The 17,563-nt window shown below is 41.0% G+C and overlaps 1 protein-coding gene across 2 annotated transcripts in view; it reads right to left on the bottom strand.

Annotated features, from left to right (window-relative positions):
* Window positions 1-443: 443 nt before the first annotated feature.
* Window positions 444-17,563, bottom strand: part of pip5k1ca (phosphatidylinositol-4-phosphate 5-kinase, type I, gamma a) — a 43,406-nt gene continuing 26,286 nt past the window's right edge. The window contains exons 8-17 of one of the 2 annotated variants that reach the window (XM_053321715.1): window positions 17,087-17,295; window positions 15,415-15,498; window positions 15,121-15,169; window positions 12,865-12,949; window positions 12,101-12,262; window positions 11,702-11,840; window positions 11,376-11,408; window positions 10,979-11,098; window positions 7,973-8,237; window positions 444-1,554 (exon numbers count right to left, since the gene is read on the bottom strand). In XM_053321715.1, coding sequence (XP_053177690.1) covers window positions 1,552-1,554; window positions 7,973-8,237; window positions 10,979-11,098; window positions 11,376-11,408; window positions 11,702-11,840; window positions 12,101-12,262; window positions 12,865-12,949; window positions 15,121-15,169; window positions 15,415-15,498; window positions 17,087-17,295 — 1,149 coding nt within the window. In that variant the 3' untranslated portion in view covers window positions 444-1,551. Of the gene's footprint in view, window positions 1,555-2,535; window positions 3,092-7,972; window positions 8,238-10,978; window positions 11,099-11,375; window positions 11,409-11,701; window positions 11,841-12,100; window positions 12,263-12,864; window positions 12,950-15,120; window positions 15,170-15,414; window positions 15,499-17,086; window positions 17,296-17,563 lie in introns of those variants that run through there. The other variant, XM_053321716.1, reaches the window with a different exon arrangement.

Raw genomic sequence — 17,563 nt, forward strand, 5'->3', positions numbered from 1 at the left:
AGTGAAAAAGTACCATTAACAGTGACGTTAAAAAGACAATACAAACAAGACCAAATAAATAAAAAGTTCCCAGTAGTAAAACAGCAAAGAAAAAAAGTCATGTAATAAAAAAATGATGCAAAAAAAAAAAGACATAAATTATAAATCATTATGCCATGAATTCAGAAACATCTGATCACCATACTGTATATATCCACTGAAGGAATTGTGTTTTTTCTTTTTTTCTTCTTCTATAAATTAAACTCCATATATTCACGACTGGAAATATGAGGGTGACAGACGTCTAGATGTCTTGTTTCGATTGGCCAAACAATGGATATGATAACTCCAGTTCTGAGCACAAGCGGAGCCCCCCGACTCCACAGGCTTACCCACTCACTCCTCACTGCACACCCTGAAATCTACATAACGGTGGGTGGGGAGGGGTCCCCAAGGTGAACATGTCAACCTTCAAAAGGAGTTCATCTCATTTATCGTGTTGCTCTTTCAATCACTGTCAGAAAGGTGAAGGAGTGCAATGGCCGTACTGTATGGAAACCCAGTTTGATTAGCCAAAGCAGTAAATGCAAATTTCAGTAGAGCTGTGTGGTGGAGGGAGCGACTTCAGGTACCCCTGGTTATGAAAGTTAACAGTCAGGTGACTTACATGACTTGGATGGACATCAAAATCTCCTGGTTGAGGCATCAGTACCAAAGATGAACAGCTGCATTAGAAAATGTTTCTTTGATAAAAAGTTGAAGCCTGTGACCATAAAACTGTAAAATGAGAAGTTAAAGACTCTTTGTAAGAAACATTCAATTATAAAGTTACAATCTGCAGCTGGAAAGAACTCACTTTCAGATTCTGGATGAATTCAGCAATGATGGCACCGAGTTTTGTTCACAACTAGAATGATGAAATGCTCTGAATTTGCTACAGCTTTTAAGTATTTAGAACCATCTCACATTTCAACTTGATTAAAACCAAAAACATGATTTCTCAAGTTGAAATAATTGAAACTGGACACCTACAAGGTTGTTCCAGTATCCAGGAGACTCCTGTGTTTCTATGTTGAGTAACATTGAGGATATTGTTCTAAGAAAAACTTCCCATTTGTAGAAATACTTCTGGAACCAGTAGCTCCATCCACTTCACGCCTCTACATGCTGCTCTGTCAGAGTGAGTGGGTGAGCCTGCAGAGCTGCGTTAGAGGGCTGCGCTTGTGTGAAACAGAACACGAGTTACTGCTGCATTTCATGTCAAACGTATAAGACTACACAGCCTTATAAGTACTATGTCACACATACACATAATTATTAAACTCATCTTTTTTTTTTATTTGTCGAGGGTGAAAGGCAGGGGTGGTTGGAAATCAGTGATGTTATCACTGTCAGGATTTTCACCCCCTCTGGTACTCAAGTCACTTCTTCCCATCAGTGTGTTCAGTTTCTGTATGCATGTTTAAAATCCTGGTCCGGACAGAGATCCTGCTGCTACCACTGAGGTCTAGGCTTCAGACCAGTGAGTCCTCTCCGCTGAGACGTTCACTCCTCTCTGATAGAGAACAGGATTTACTGTTGGAGACAGATGGAGAGATGCGGTGAACGTGTGAAACAAACAATGTATCTATACATATTACGCACAGCAGTTTACAGCAGTCTGACTGGTGAGATTTGATCTGAGTGAGTCTGCTGGTGTTAACTCCACTGACAAAGATCTGCTGTGGATTTCATAAAACACTGTCAATCAAGTAATGCTGCTAAGCCCTGAGCCTAGTTCAAATATCAAAGTATTGAATTGTCTACGGCTATTGTATTAGTGTATTTTAGCTCACTCAGTTCCGTCTCAGCAGCTGTCAGGAACCTGTTGTAAACAGATGTTATCTACAGATTGTAGCAGGGAGGCCCATGCTTCAAAAGATGAAGAAGTATAGCTTACATGTCTTCAGAGTGAAATTACTTTAAATGTGAAAAAGAATGAAGAAAAGCAGCCAGCTCCTTTGAACATGACTGATAATAAAGCATTATTGCAAATATTGTTCCTGGTATTAATGTACTGCTCTAATATGTTCTGAAGACATTTCTTTTCTCAGACATGGCATGGTCACGAATGCCTCCAAAAATAAATGGGACATCCCTGGTGTAGATATGTGTCTTAGAAAAAAGGATGTAGAGCAAAATGAGTAGAAATGAATAGAGAATGCATATGATATCTTCTCAGAGCACAGCATACAGTTTGGGCCAACATCACTGCTACACTGAACAAAGTAGATATGACCTACCTCACATAAAATCTTGTCTGAGCCGCATATCAGAGCCACGTGTTTTCTTTTTTGTTGGCACATTTTGTTTGGTTTCTAATAACTTTTTATAACTTTGTATTTGTCAGATTGATCTGTTTGGGGGAAACATCTGCCCCTGGAATTTGTAACACTGAAAATAAACTCTTAAAGTAAAGCCTGTAATATAAAGCATATATTAATGGATAAAAAAAACCCACATCCATATTGTCTCTAATCGAACAACATCACATCTGATCAACATGTTGTGTAAAACGTGACTCCTCTGTGAACTCAGTGTATCTTTAGTGTGCACATCTTAGTGTAGTGTGAGCTGTGGGAGTCTGGTGAACACATAACATCTTCACAGAGGCAGATGAAGAGATGCTTTATGGGAAATACTGAGCAGCTTGTTGTTGGAGGGACACAGGATGGCTGGTCGTGGACTAAATGATCATGTTAGAGACCATTTCCACCCATATTTGAATGAGGAATGAATGCTGTAATGAAGGGGGTGAGTGTCTGGACGCAGACCAAGGACCTGAGAAGCATTTCCTTTTAGTCCAGATCTACTTCAACTATAAAAGCATAAAACTGCAGCTTCTTAAACGTGTTAAGTTACAACTGCTCTTTTCCATCCTCGTCATCCCAGATAAAGATTCATCACCAAACAAAGCTGATTTTAGTCCTCGTCTTGAGGATTTTCCTTTGCTGTGCATTTTAGTCCGATGCTTCTCACTTACTGTCTCTCTTTCCCAATCCCCATCTGGCAGGGCCTTAGACTCTGAGCCATAGTGTAGCGGAGAGTACACCCAGGTCCTGTCCTCTGGAGGCTGTTTTTACACACCCACCACAGCAGAGGGGGCCATAGGGACAGAGGAAAGGCCAGTGGCACAGAGACAAGCAGCAGGGGCAGGCGGGAGAAAGACACAGGAGATTACAGGAGAAGAAAAGACAAGACAGGAAATGAAAATTAGGGATGCATAAAGGAGGAAATGTTGCTGAGACACATCAGAAAGTGGGAATTTGACAAGTAAAAATGTCAAAAAAGGATGTGTGTTAATCCTTTTGGAAGTTAGCAGCAGAATTGAACACATGGATGTAAATACTGGCAAATAACTGGTCGTACTATTGAGGAGAAGTGCAGTTAAACGTGTGAATATTACGATGGGTGTGCATGAATGACATGTCTTAATGTTGTGCCCCATTCAGACAAGCTCCTGGGAAGCAAAGTGAAGTGTACAGAGTGAGGGATGAGTCGCTGCATCAGCCAAACAGGCAGGATGAGGGGAGGGAAGCAGAGGTTGCAGTGACAGCCGGGACGGGAGGAAAGCCAGGATGCCGGGGAAACAGAAAGCATCCTCAGTCAAAGCAAAACACCAGAAAAGGATATTTTATTTTTCCAACAAGCAGAAGCGCTCTTGCATTATGTGTGGCTACACTGTGTTTTAACCCAGTGTCTAAGCTTCAGTAAATTCCTTAGTTCAGGTTCCAGCCCTTTAAGAGAGGGAAGCAGCTGCAACACGGTATGTTAGCAATGGTGACGGAGGTGGGGGTGGTGTGGGTTGATGTCTCTCTCTTACTCTCACACACTGGAGCTGGAGCTAACACGCTATCCACAGTGCAAAGCAAGATGAGGCAGGCTGAGTGAGGAAATAAATGGACCAGTGTGTAAGATTTAGTGGCACCTAGTGGTGAGGTTGCAGATTGCAACCAACTGAAATCCCCTCTCCTCGACTCCTCCCTTTCAAGCATGTAGAGGAATCTACAGTGGCAATGTAACTTGTGAAAAATGCCTAAGGCCCCCCTCTAGTGTCAGTGTTTGGTTTGTCTCTTCTGCGCTACTGTAGAAACATGATGGTGCACCATGGCGGCCTCTGTGGAACAGGACCTACCCCCTATATGGATGTAAAAGGGCTCAACAATTCTTATTTTCAAGGGATTATACACAAATTAAAATATACTTATGAATATCATATTCTATTTCTGCCAATATATCCCCCTAAATCTAACCCACTGGTCCTTTAAAAGAAGATGAAAACAAGAGTAAAAGAGAGATGCTGTCAAATAGGAAGCTGCCTGTCTTTTGTTAACCCTCCACCCACACTTCATCGTCTTCACTACGGGGAATGTAAGCATTGTTTTTATTTTCAAGACAATCACAAAAACACCTGTAGTGAGCAAATCACACACATGACAACAAGTTGTGGCACTAGCTACCACAACGAGAGATGTACATAAGACTATTCTACTCCAATTCAACCACAGGCTCCACTGACAAGACTAGCACCATCTAACTCACTTCTCACTTACTGGCCAACTGGACTGGCATTTCCTCCTCTGTCGGAGTGGAGAGACCACCCAGGTCCTCCCATCAGGAAACTGACAACAACAGTGGTACACGACATATGGACAAACAAAAAGAGACAATGAGGCAGAAAAGGACAGAGGAGCCAGGAAAGGAGTGAGGAAAGATGAAATAAAGGAATCATGCTGAGATGAGAATGGAAAAGATTGTTCTGAATGTGTGTAACCTGACAGAGACACACTGGGTGAGTCAGTACTGACAGATAACATTCACAAGTCTGGCAGCCAGTGACAAGCTGTCAGGGCCAGCAAAGCCTTCTCTGCTGGTCTAGAGACTGACTGAATTACATTATATTCTTATAATTCAATATATATTTTCATAAACGCTATGTGTTTTACAAAGTTAAGTCATTTCACTGCTACTCTCTCTCTCTCTCAGCTATGCTACTTTTAGTGATGCTCATATAAATTATATAAATTAAAGCTATTTATCCAATCAGATTTTCTCTCTGTGCTGTCTCTGGGTGAAAAATCTAACCTGAGGCCTTCAGAGTTTGAGTGCTTCAACAGCAGAGTGATTTGCTTTTTTAAGGATCCATAACACATCACATTATCTGATATATTGAAACTTTCTTTAGTGACATATGATTAGATGTAGGGTTTGAGATTTGTACTTGTTTTTGAATGCACAATGGCTTAAAGAGGAGAAGAAACAGCTTTGGTAAGTTTGATGGATTTTTATGTATCTTTACTAGCTATTGGTTATTAATTGCTTTAGATTTTTGCTGCTGGTATGAATGATGTTCAGATTCAGTGGCCTCTGAGTGTGTGTTTAGGCCCAGCAGCCAGGCTAGGATCTCTGGAGAAGCCTGTTGAATCCCCATTATGTTATTTGTGTTTTACAGCATGTTTGGTTGCTTAGTGGCCCTATAAGCAAATGTGAATAGTTGTATGGAATTGCTTCTTGTTTCTTTGGTAATGACATTGATTTGGGCTATGTGATATATCTGTGAGGGTATTCGAAGGAGATTTGATTCCTTTGGGATTGCACTGAAGGCCTTCATGTGAAATACCCTGTGCACCACTGCTGGCAGAAAATCTGTTTTAATCCCCCCTTCTTCAACAACACACTACCATCTCACCCCTTTTCATTATGACTCATGAGAGTAATCACAGAACTGGGAAAAAAAACCAGAAAGAAAGAGGTCATGTTAAGTGTACAGATAGAGTGAGAAGTGGAAGTGAAATCATGAAAAGTTTAGGACTAGATTGAACAAGGGGAGGTGATTATTTAATGATGAAGGAAGATAACGGAGAGCAGACAACAGAAGAAAAACAATCAGATGTGGAGGAGCACAAGGTGAAGGAGAGCAGAGCGGGAATCATGAAAAGTGAATGTGGATACTGTCGATAGCGGCTGAATAATTTAAGCACATGACACTTTGAGGGACCTGCGAATTGACACACACACACACACGCATCTCCTTTGTGTCTCGGCTTACTTGAGCAATCACTTCAATTTCACAGCTAAATGATGAGCTCCCTTTTCACAGAGGAGCTACATGGTGTCATCTCCTGCATCTAAATTCAAACATATTCCCAAAACCTTCAATCTATACATACTGTATTATGTTAACCTGTCACTCCAGTTGGTTTGTAACACAGAACCACCTGAGAAGTCATCCTTGGAAACAGTCTGGAGAAGAACAGGCAGCTGGATTTGCAACGCTGAAACAAGTGCATAACTTGAAGTCTTACGAGATGGATTCTCGCGTGATCTCACAAATCTAGCTGTCTTGCAAAGTATCATTATAACACCCTGGAAAAAATTATACTTTAACACCATATTTTGTTGTGGATAAAAATGTGATCCCACAGAAATAAACAGAAATCTGATTTATGTCCATGTAACTGTGTGCAGTGTAAACATAAGCAACCAAAAATAAATAAATAAATGAAACAACAAAGATTTGCTCAAATGTACAGAAAGTAAACTTACGACATAATAATCAAAATACTGTTGAACTTATCCTTCAGTCAGTTTTTTGTGGTATTGGTGCAATTTGCTCTTTCCAACAATTATTATAGACTTTAATGTACAAACAGTAAAGATAATATCCATGGATTTTTGAGAAAATACAGTCTCTACTCCACAATACATAATAATATAGTTACTTACAGTAATTAAAGGTGTTATCACACATAACTTTTTTTTTTTTTACCAGCAGCTGAGACATTTATCAGTGGAAAAAGCAGGTTGAGCAGCCATGCAGAAGTCTGATTTGTGTGGAATGTCAAAGCAGAGAAGTGATGACTATGATGGCAAAAACAGACTGGAGGATGATCAGATGGTGGGTTAGCAGACTGAGGGAAGCAGTGAAGAAGCTGACAGTTTAAATGTACCTGTCCATATTTCCATATACAAAGCTTGTGACGTGTTCATAATACAGTTTGGATATTCGGCAACGTGTTAACAGCGGATGAAATAACTTACTTTCACTCGGTCGCTCCCTAGAAGCCACTTGTGACTACACTGTCTACGGCATGTGCTGTGTAGTTACACTTCACACTCCTTTTGAACCATGAACTGGGCATCAGCCAGAACAGTTCAGATGAGAGGGCTGTTAAATAACTGAGGGAGCTCGTTGACTAAGCTGTGGACCATTAAGACTTCTCATGCCGCATTAGAGGGTGTTTGATTGCTGATAGGAGACACCCAGCAGGAGTGAAGCCAGGTGGGAACATTTCTATCTGTAACTGTGATCACTGGTTCTGCTCTCCAACCTGTACCTGACACTCATACATACATGTATAGCTGTGCTCAGGTGATGGTGGCTGGTTGCTTTCAGTAGGACAATCCTGTAGATTGAGTGCATGCAAATTGCCAAAGCTTCAGTTATAATTCATACAAATTGATCCCATGAGCGCGTCTGCGGCGTTGAACCCTGACAACTTGACAGCAAAGTGATGGTGCACATGCTATTATCACTCTGCAAACACTCAAAACTGAAGTGCACACAGCAACACATTGTGTTTAACTGAATGCACCACACACTGCAAGCAAGAACTGCACACGCTCTTATTCTCATACCAGCCTGAGTCTCCACTTGCTTTCTGCCGTCCTGCTGTCAACGCCTCTGTAGGAGAGCATCATATAGCTCAGTCCATTGACTTAACAATCACACATACACTGAGCCTGATTGTATATAATGGATGATGTAATGGCTAAATAAAAGTGTTAAACTCAAACAGATGAGAGGTGATGGGAGCTCGTCCTAGTGTGGATGTGTTTACTTTGGTCTTAATGAAGATAATATCTAAAAGTAAATATATGTATATGTGTGTGTGTGTGTGTGTGTATGTATGTGTGTGTTGTGTGTGTGTGTGTCTGGAGGGGTTTTACTTACAAAGTAGATATCTGTGATTGGCACGTCATCTTCATCATCCACTGAAGCCTGGCTGGTGCACCCTGAGCCGGACACTTGGCTGGCCCTGTCTGCCTCCACCACCACCTTTGGACTAGACGGAGCTTCCTCTGCTACCCCGGGAGAAGACGGAGCAGCAGGAGCAGGTGAGGAGGAGGAGGAGGATGCAGCATCAGGGGGCGACAATGAGCTGGAAGGTTCTGCGGCAGCATTGGGAGCCTCAGCACCGACTACTTCCTGAACCTCACTGTGGAAAGTCAAAGGAGAGAATATGACACTTTTAGTGTATCATATTATCAGCCCAATTATAAATATAATTTTTTTTTCTATCGTGCCTGACTCCCCTCTCATACACACACAGCAGATGTCAACATTAAGAGCCATTAACTGGGTCACTTGCCATTAAGCCACTTTCCTGCAACAGGACAGAGAAACAGGTCCAAGCTATTAGAGAAAACTGGCTCTGACTAAAATTCAACATCTGTGTCTGTGTGTGGGTGTTTGTGGTTTAGCTGCTTAAGCTCAAAGATTTGCCAGCTGGCTGTGTGCTGCCACAATCCTTTATTGTTCCTGGCCAGATCATCAACTATTAGGAAGGATTTAGGCGCATCCACATTGCTTTCTCAGCTTCTGTGTTTGAGCTTAGCTCCTCCAGAGGAAAAGCCCCGCAGTTGGCTGCTGAGGCAAAAACAGCCGAGTTGGCATTTCAAAGAGAGAACCCATTGGCTGAATAAATGAGTGGGATAAGATGGTGGTTGCCATGCAGAAAGACTATCTCTCATTTCCTTTAGATGTATCTTATATCTTGTAAATACACTAATGCATGTATCTTCATCCATCTTTCATTTGCTCCTGCTGCATTCTCCATATTTCAGTTTGCCTGCATTTCTCATTTACATTGTTTCTTCCAATTGGCTGTTTATCTCTTTTTCTCGCTCCCAGTCTTTTCCCACGCATCACTTTTTCTACTTGTCTTCTCATTATGTCGTGCTCTTCCAATCAGTGCCCCCATTTCCTTCTCTCCGCTGCATCTCCTCGTTCTCTCCATCTACGCCCCCACCTCCCCCATCCAACCAGTTCCCAGCAGCAGGTAAGTTAGACGCTGCTCAGAGTTGAGTCATTCAGATGGTTAATTCATTCTCCTATCACTCTCAGCTGCTCTCACTGCCCTCTCCCCCCTCCCGCTCTTTTCAGACCCCCGGGCCATATGTCTAGCCGCTGCCTTCTCAGCATCAGACCGAATTATTCAGTTGGTTTCCCCTGGCAACCACACCCTGATCCTCACTAACCTGACCCCAGAGTAATGTAAGCTTGGTTTGATTTGATTTTTTTAAATTTAGCAAAGTTAGTTGTTCTGTGTTTCTGTATGAGGTGATGTATTTTTGACTTGTCTCCTGCTGCAGTCCTTTTGATGCAGTTTCACTTTCAAATAGAGTTGAAAAAAACTACCAAACTGGTCAACTTTAATTAAAAATTTGGTTTAAATATGCAAAGAGTAAGGTCATCCCAGCTTTATGGGCCTCCAGCCTGCAGGCTTCCTGCCCCACTGCCCTACTTCTACTGGCTGGTTCCCCCATGTCAGAGCTCCTTTATCCCCTTGCCCGCCTTGTAGTGTCACCCCATAAAAACACTCACTGCTCACACACTAAATTCACATGCATGTGTGCACTCTCTCATAACCTAATTACTGTAGATGCCTGCTCAACAGAGAGCCTGCAGCATTTATCTGTCCAGAACAGGGGACCCCAGAGTCCATTACACAACTGGGTCAAGCTGAACTCAGTGTTTATGTGTGTGTGTGTGTGGGAGAGAAAGGTGATGTGTGCTAATCTAACAGCTGGCTGAGCCCAGGTGAGACACTGGCAGCAGTTATTTATAGTGCAGCATCAAACTGAGTCATATTGATGATTGGGGTCATGGAGGACTCACTGCAGCTCTGCAGCTTATTCATTCTCTATTGGGGTCACATGAACTGTATACTGAGTGCTTATGACGAGCAAAGAGCACACTCTTTTTGTCATTGTTAACAGAGAAAAAAGAACAAAGGGCTGTGTGCCCCATTTACACATATTTAATGTCTATCTGGTGTATGTGGACACACATTCAACATCATGGAAAGTTGTTTCACGATGTGCTATACATACTGTATGTTGAAATATAAATAACTTAAATGTGGAACTTTTTTTTTTTAAATCCAAAATTAATACGTAAAAATGCTAGTGATGTTAGTTAGTTTCATGTCATATCCAATCTCATACCACTTGTAGCAGTACATCCATCACACATGCTGCACAAATGATCAATTTTATGTCATTGAACTTTGTATGAAGCAGTGTCCGAAATGTACTTTTTGATTCACCTGCTCAGAGACTGAATGAAAAAGTCCACCAGCCAACCACATTGTTAATTGCTTTTTTGAGTTATATACATTCGTACATAGTAAGATATTAATAGCTATTCAATTAGCAGTAACTAGCAGCAGACAGGCGGCAAGCGACAGTTTGGTTAATGAGCGGCAATGTCGAACAGCTGATGTCCCGTACAGTAAACAGTGCGACAAAAAGTAGGAGCACTCGAGATGGTCTGTGGCTGTCTTCTTTGCAGTCCATCTCAAGCTCTCAACAGTTTCGCTGCAATGTTTAGACAAAAAATGAGTAATTTATTCTGAGCCATCATGCCATATAATTTATTACATGACTATTTTGCTACAAACATATACCCACCAGAGTGATGGATAGCTTTCTGAGATTTACACAACAAATAGAAAATCCACCTGCACGGGTGTTCATTTCGGACTCTGCTATGAAGCTTTAAAAATCAAATTTTAAAGTGAAAATACAAACATTTGACAATTGAATGAGCTGGAAATCAGAGCATTAGACTCAAGTGATAATGTAATTAGTAGGCCGACTAACTGTTTATGTTTGTGATGTTTTATTCAACGACTTTTTAACTTGGTTCCACATGGACTTTGTGTTGTTGGTGTACCTGGTTCCAGATGAAGGCTGTGGAACAGAGATGGTGGGCTCACTGTCGTGTCTCTTCAGCTCCACCTCCACTGTGATGGTCTGCTGATCCTCTTCACGCACACGCAGCTCCTCCTGGGTCCTGTACACAAACAAACAAGCTTAAAATAACTTCACAGGAAATCATCCACCCGCAACCAACAGGAAGCCTTAGCAACAGGAAGAATGAGCCCACTCTTAAAAACACTCACCAACAGTCTGACCTCACATTTTTCCTCTACATACCCACCACACCCAGAAATGTCTAATGCTGTGAAAACAAGATGCTAACCAGCCTCAAACATTTGTAAAAACAGCTGAGTTAACTCTGCTTAAAAAAGATTTATGAAGTGAAACAAGCATTCATGCTCCCTACTCACCTCCCGTCATGGCTGAGAGACTGGGTGTGCCTCCTGGGGACAGAGGAAACAGTGTCAGTGCACTCTGTTTACTTATTACAAAAATAATATGAATTTTCTCTGGGTAAATTGTGACAAAGATTATTCTAACAAAAGCTTGATTTATTATACTGGACACAACACCTGTTAATGAAATTCTTTGTCAGTATGTCACAAGTTACACTAAACAATGAATGAATATAAACAATGTCAAATAGAGTGAATCTATGAATCACTAATGGCCTCACTGGCATGTATATGTGTGTATGTGTTTGTGTGTGTGTGTGTGCGTGTCTGTGTATTAGCACCTGTAGCGAGGGTGTTCAGCCGTGTCAGATGGAGATCTCTCAGGGATGGACAGAGAGGTGGTGGAAGAGAGAGTGGTGGCGATTGACGCAGTGGTGGCCTCTTCAAATGAAGGAGGAGTACACGGAAGATCTGCTCGCCCTACGAGGAAGCACAGAAAGAGAGAGAGTTACAAATGTCATTCATCTAATGTCTGTGATATAATAAACGGACACGTGTATCACATGTTTTCTGGCTAATTTTCTTTAGTTTTTAGCTCTCATTTCACTTCTTGTGAAGTTTGTGTAGCCTGTTTCCCATGGCAACAGTTAAAAGCCTGTTGTTACATACATTGGCAAATTCTGTTCCTATCTTCTGTCTTTGGTTATCCTGGGTAAAGCACTGAAAAAGCTGTTATTCACCCTCATCCTCCAGCGTTGGGAAGCTGCGAGCACCTCTCAGGTCGTAAATATTCTCGTCTCTCTCAGAAAGCAGCTGGCTGGCTGACCAGGCTGCACCAGGGCCAGCACACTTAGGCACAGACAACGACACGCGACCCTTCTTCGATGGAGATGACTTCAGAGCTGAGGATCAATTAACATTAACACATGAAATAACAGCAGGACAAGGATGTGTGATGCAGAAAAAAAACTAGAAGATCATGAAGGAAATCAAAAAGTTTTTAAAAGATTCAGTCAACTGATCTGAATAAATAAAACATAACACCAGACTGATGTTACCTAATTATGCTGTGTATCAGTGTGTTTGACATCTTGATGCCAACGTCTTATCAACAGTTATATGTTAAGTGATATTTAGTATCTACAAGCAAGTCTAGTTGCCCTAAAACCTTGCTTGTATTTTTAGTGAGGACTGTGAGTTGAAGTAAAACGAACCTCTTTCTCTAAACTCTAACATTTTTCCTTCCACTTAAGAGTCCCTTCACTGGTAATTCTTTCCTCGTGTGAAAACTCTTGGAAAGTGATGAAAAAGACAGCTGCATGAGGATCAAATGAATGTTTCTCTCCCAGCACACCTAATAAGGCATTTAGCTACTGTATCTCATTTTCCTGTCAAGGCTCGGCAGTAAAACAGACAAAAGCCTGGCATCTGACATTTGCTTCTGCAACCCACACAGCTCCGTTTGACTATGTAAGGCAGTGTCTCAATGTAAAAGTGAACTCACAGGAACTCTTCTTGAAAACTGTGCTGCTCATGAACTTGAAGAACCGATCGGCGTAGAAGCCGGGCCGGTGGACAGACACGGTGTCCTGAGGGAGAGACGGAGAGATTAATAAGACAAACGGTGCATGAATAAAATGATCAAACCAGTGATTACAGTGGATTAAACTGTCTATTAGTGTGCCATTTCAGTAATTCCTCTCTCTGGGTCAACCCACTAGCCAGAACAACATGACGGACAGAAACACAGTCAGACAAGGCTACAGACACGTCTCTTCATTATTTATGTTCCAGCAGACTGAGATCACACTGCCAGCAGACTGACAGATGACACTTGGTGTTTGGTTCAGACTGTGAGAGGGAAGGAGGATTGGAGGAGACTGAGCAGCTCTTGTCTATGTGATTATTATTAGCTTTCTGCATCTGCATCACTGGACTTCAGTATGAGTAATATCTCTGGATGCATTCAACTTACTGAGCCAACTGTATTTAGTGCAGAGACAATGTGGAATACCCATCAGCAGCAGCAGCAGCAGTGATGCACATGAGACAGTTATGGGGTTGCTCTCTCAAACATACAGTAACTTGCGTATAAGAGTGTTTGAGAGGAGAGAAAGAGGAGACTGATTCTATCTGACGAGGAGACGATGATGAACAATATAAACTCCCGAGTGGATGAAGAGACGCTTTAGAGCTGAGGGATCTGGAGGCGAAAGCACTCATAACATCCCTCTGTTGGTATTGATACTGTCAGGCAAACATACAGGATCTGCATAATTGCAAATCACATTTCATATCAGCAATAAAGTGATTTCTTATTTAAAGGGAAGTTGATGAATTATAAAAATAATCTGCAACTATTTAAATGAATACTTTCAGTCAATTTTCCAGCAATAAATATTATTTTCTTCCAGCTTCTCAAGTGTGATGATTTGTTGGTTTGTCATATATGATAGTAGTAAATTGATGATCTAAAAAGACAAAACAAGCTAATTGAACACACCACTGTGGGCAATGAGTACAGCACAGACAAAAGAGAGATCATGTGGCTTTAAAAGAGGGTCTCACTTTATAAGTCAAAGGATTTCTCTTTTTGCTGCACTGACGGGGTTAAACCTGTTGGAACATGCTAATTTGCCATCATTGTTTTGCTTATCCTGCCACAGGGCATTTAGAGATGCTTTTGGAGGTTTTAGCCACATTTATTCTAGACAGAAAGACAGCGGCCCTAAAAACTGCCGCCCTATTTTGTGCTGTAAATCAAACCTAATTTGAGTCCTCAAGCAAAGTACTGCACCAGATCCAGTGAAATCAGTCCTGGCAGCACACAATAAAAAACATTGTGTGTAGGCTGACAGGAGCTGCCAGTCTTCATGTCTCTGCTCTTGTTTGTTTATGGGAGTATACTTGTCTCTCAAAATGAATGTGGTCATGATTTGTTGATATTACAATGTCTTTGATGTCCACATATCTTTCAAAGGGATATTCAATCATTCAGATACTGTAAATAATAGAATGCAAAATGAAAGCTTTTAATTCTGTTTATCAAACAGCTGCAGAGATAAGTGTGTCTCTTTTATCTACACAAATAATAGAAAGCAGTGAGTGGATGAACTTATATGCAGTATAAAGCAATATAAAAATGTTAACTAGCAACTGTGACTTGTGATAAGAGCATAATTCACATATGAGTAATACATTAGCTCTTTTTATTCATTTTCCCTCTAGTGTGTTAATTCATAAACACACCCTCAGACATTAATTGTTCGCTGTGAGTTCTTCAACATCTGTATAAAAGATTGGCTGGGAGGAAATTCGGTGTAAGCCACACAGGTTGACAAAGAGTATAGGATGGACAGAGAGGAGCTGACAAAGATGAAAATGAATATAGACAGACAGGATGCTCTTCATTTCAAACCAATACAATCTGAAGCTCATACAAGTTCAGGAAAGATCCAAAAAAACAAATAACACTTGAGGTTACAGTTCATCACATCTGGCACAAGCTAAATGTAGCTGTTGCTCCTTTGTGAGATGACTGTAGGTCTACACAAAACTGCTTGACATGTCTGGATAGTATAATAATATAACAACATAAAATGACAATATTCACATACTGTATTTAAGGCTTTTAAGAGTGAATATGCCTTTTGCTGATATATACATACAGAACACTGTGTATAAACTCATTTGTGTGCATACTGAATGTTCCCACGTCTGATTGGCTGTGTCTTTATATAAACAGCTATTAAAAACTCACCCCGTCGTGAACCAGAGCCTTCCATGTGTGCTCCAGTTTCTTGATTAGCCTGCGGAAACAAAGACAGGCACCGTTCAACACAGTGATGTTAAACATGTCTTACATACTCAGGTCATATAAGCAAACGCCTGCAGGCTGGTGGACCTAAACTGTGCTGTCTGAAGTGGTTAACTTGTTTCTGCTAACAGTATGTATACACAGTTATTTGACTTCATCTGCAGCCTGTGTCACACTGTGGGATACATAGTGTAGTTCATGAGATGCAGTGACTAAGAAGTATGACACGATGATCACCTGTAGGATTGCAAGATGTCTATGATGCCGATGTAGAGAAGAAGTCTCTCTCCTTTTCCATTGACAGCTGGGATACCGCCCATCCTGAAAATGACAAGGCCAATAAAAAGAAAATGTAAAAGTCTGTTTTATCTCTTTTATCTCTTACTATGTTTGATTTAGTAAGTGACTCTTTTTTCATTAGTCAAAATTTTTATATCCAAACCAAATTTCACAGTTCATTTTTTTAGTTTTACATTATTCATTATTCCAGCAGGGTGTGAGTCACATAGACCGTAGATGTAATAATAATTTATACAAAAAGTTAACACTATGCTCAACATTTTTAATTTATATATTATATAATATTATAATACTACTGCAGTAGTATTATATAATATATTTATAGATGATTTATACATATATATTTTTTGTGTCATTGTTGTCTTTTTGTATTCTGTTGTCATGTGAACGCTGGCTGCAAAACACATTTCCCCTCGTGGGACAATAAAAATAATGTTAAAAAATATTTGTTAAAAGAATTGATCCTTAACTCTTCTCTCAGTGTATTGATTATACACTGTATGTTGTAATGATCTAACATTGTTGCAGCAGCAATTTGCACAATCCTTTCTGCAGGTGACTCATTGATAACCTGTCCAGCATAGAGAACTATGATTGATTAAAGTTTTTATTATGGAATAGATGCAGGAAGTGTTCAATATTTGCAATATTTTTCTAAACCCTCCTGCCACCTAATTTACTGCATTTGTTGGACATGGAGGTTCTGCATGAATCCCTGTTACATTGCTGCTCTATAGTGGTTCATCTTCACCCTCACCACCTCTGTCCACTGAAAGTCATGTTAAGCAAATATCACAGACAGGGTCATCATGTAAAGATCAAAGCTTGATTCAATCCTTTTGTCACTGGGAGTGCTCATCTTGGACCAAATAATGCATACTCCTACGATCATAGTGCTTCGCTGCTCAGGGTGCTGATGGCTGACTATGGTTTTTTTCTGAACTTGTGACAGAAAATCTAACATAATTTGATCTGCTCCTCCCAACTGAGATGTTATTTTTACCACAAATGCTATGAGAATCCATTTGCGACAGTAGGGTGTTCCTATTTCTTTCACCTAAAGTGCATACACCGAACTTTTTTAAAGAAATGCTCAATCTTGCTTAAACTAAAGCAGCTTGCTTCATTCCTGTCCCTGTCAAAATTCTGCCACAGCCTTAATTTCATACAGTAGTTAGCAGTTTTCGTCCTGGAGTTGTACTGTCAACTTTTTAATCCACACTGAACCTAAGAACAGCCGGATATCCTCTGGCACATCACTGCTGACTGTTTAATGGGTAAGTCTCAAATTTGCCGTCAATGTTAGTAGAACGTGAGGAAAACTTACTGCAGAGTCCCCTTTTAACTTTTATCTCAATCCTTATTTCATAGGTTTGTTTTCATGCAACAATTTCTCCTAAAATTTCTCCTAATCTCTACGTCAATTAAAGTGTATTATTATTTTTGTTGTTACTATGGTGTTAAAGTGAAGGTCTTAGTTTCAACACCCTGTAACTCACCACCACGCTACACATAAAACACTAGCTGTCCCCCTTTTTTGAGTGGTAGCAGTCACACTTCTCACCAACTTCCTTTGCCTACAGTCTCTCATCTCTTGGGCTAAACTCACGTGTCATCAGTGTCAATGGACCCTCCACAGGCGGCTCCTCCCTGGATGGACTCCATGGCTGTGGAGTACAGGGCCTTCTGCTGGGCTACGGGCCTTTTCTCGTCACTGCCGCCTTGGGAGCCCTCCATCTGCCTCTCCCTCTCTGCCTGGTCCATGTTGTGGACCCCGAGCAGCAGACTGTAGTCCATGATCTTAAAGCTTTCCAGCACCTGAGCAAAGGGCGCACACAGACAGATGTAAACCGTACAGTGAGCGACAGTCTATAAATCTGAGAGAAAGCTTTTATCTAGGGAGTGTAACAGTGTCAGCACCAGAGGACATCACACCTCTAAAACTGGAGATGTGAATGCCATACACAAGACACTAAGCTGTACACAGAGCTGCACAATAATTAATGAACAATATATTGGAGAGAGAGAGTGTGTGCACATACACCTCCGAGCACAAGCTCTATAAATATAAACGTGAGGTGGTGAT

Source organism: Scomber japonicus, chromosome 7 (assembly GCF_027409825.1).
Source record: "Scomber japonicus isolate fScoJap1 chromosome 7, fScoJap1.pri, whole genome shotgun sequence".
Classification (NCBI taxonomy): domain Eukaryota; kingdom Metazoa; phylum Chordata; class Actinopteri; order Scombriformes; family Scombridae; genus Scomber; species Scomber japonicus.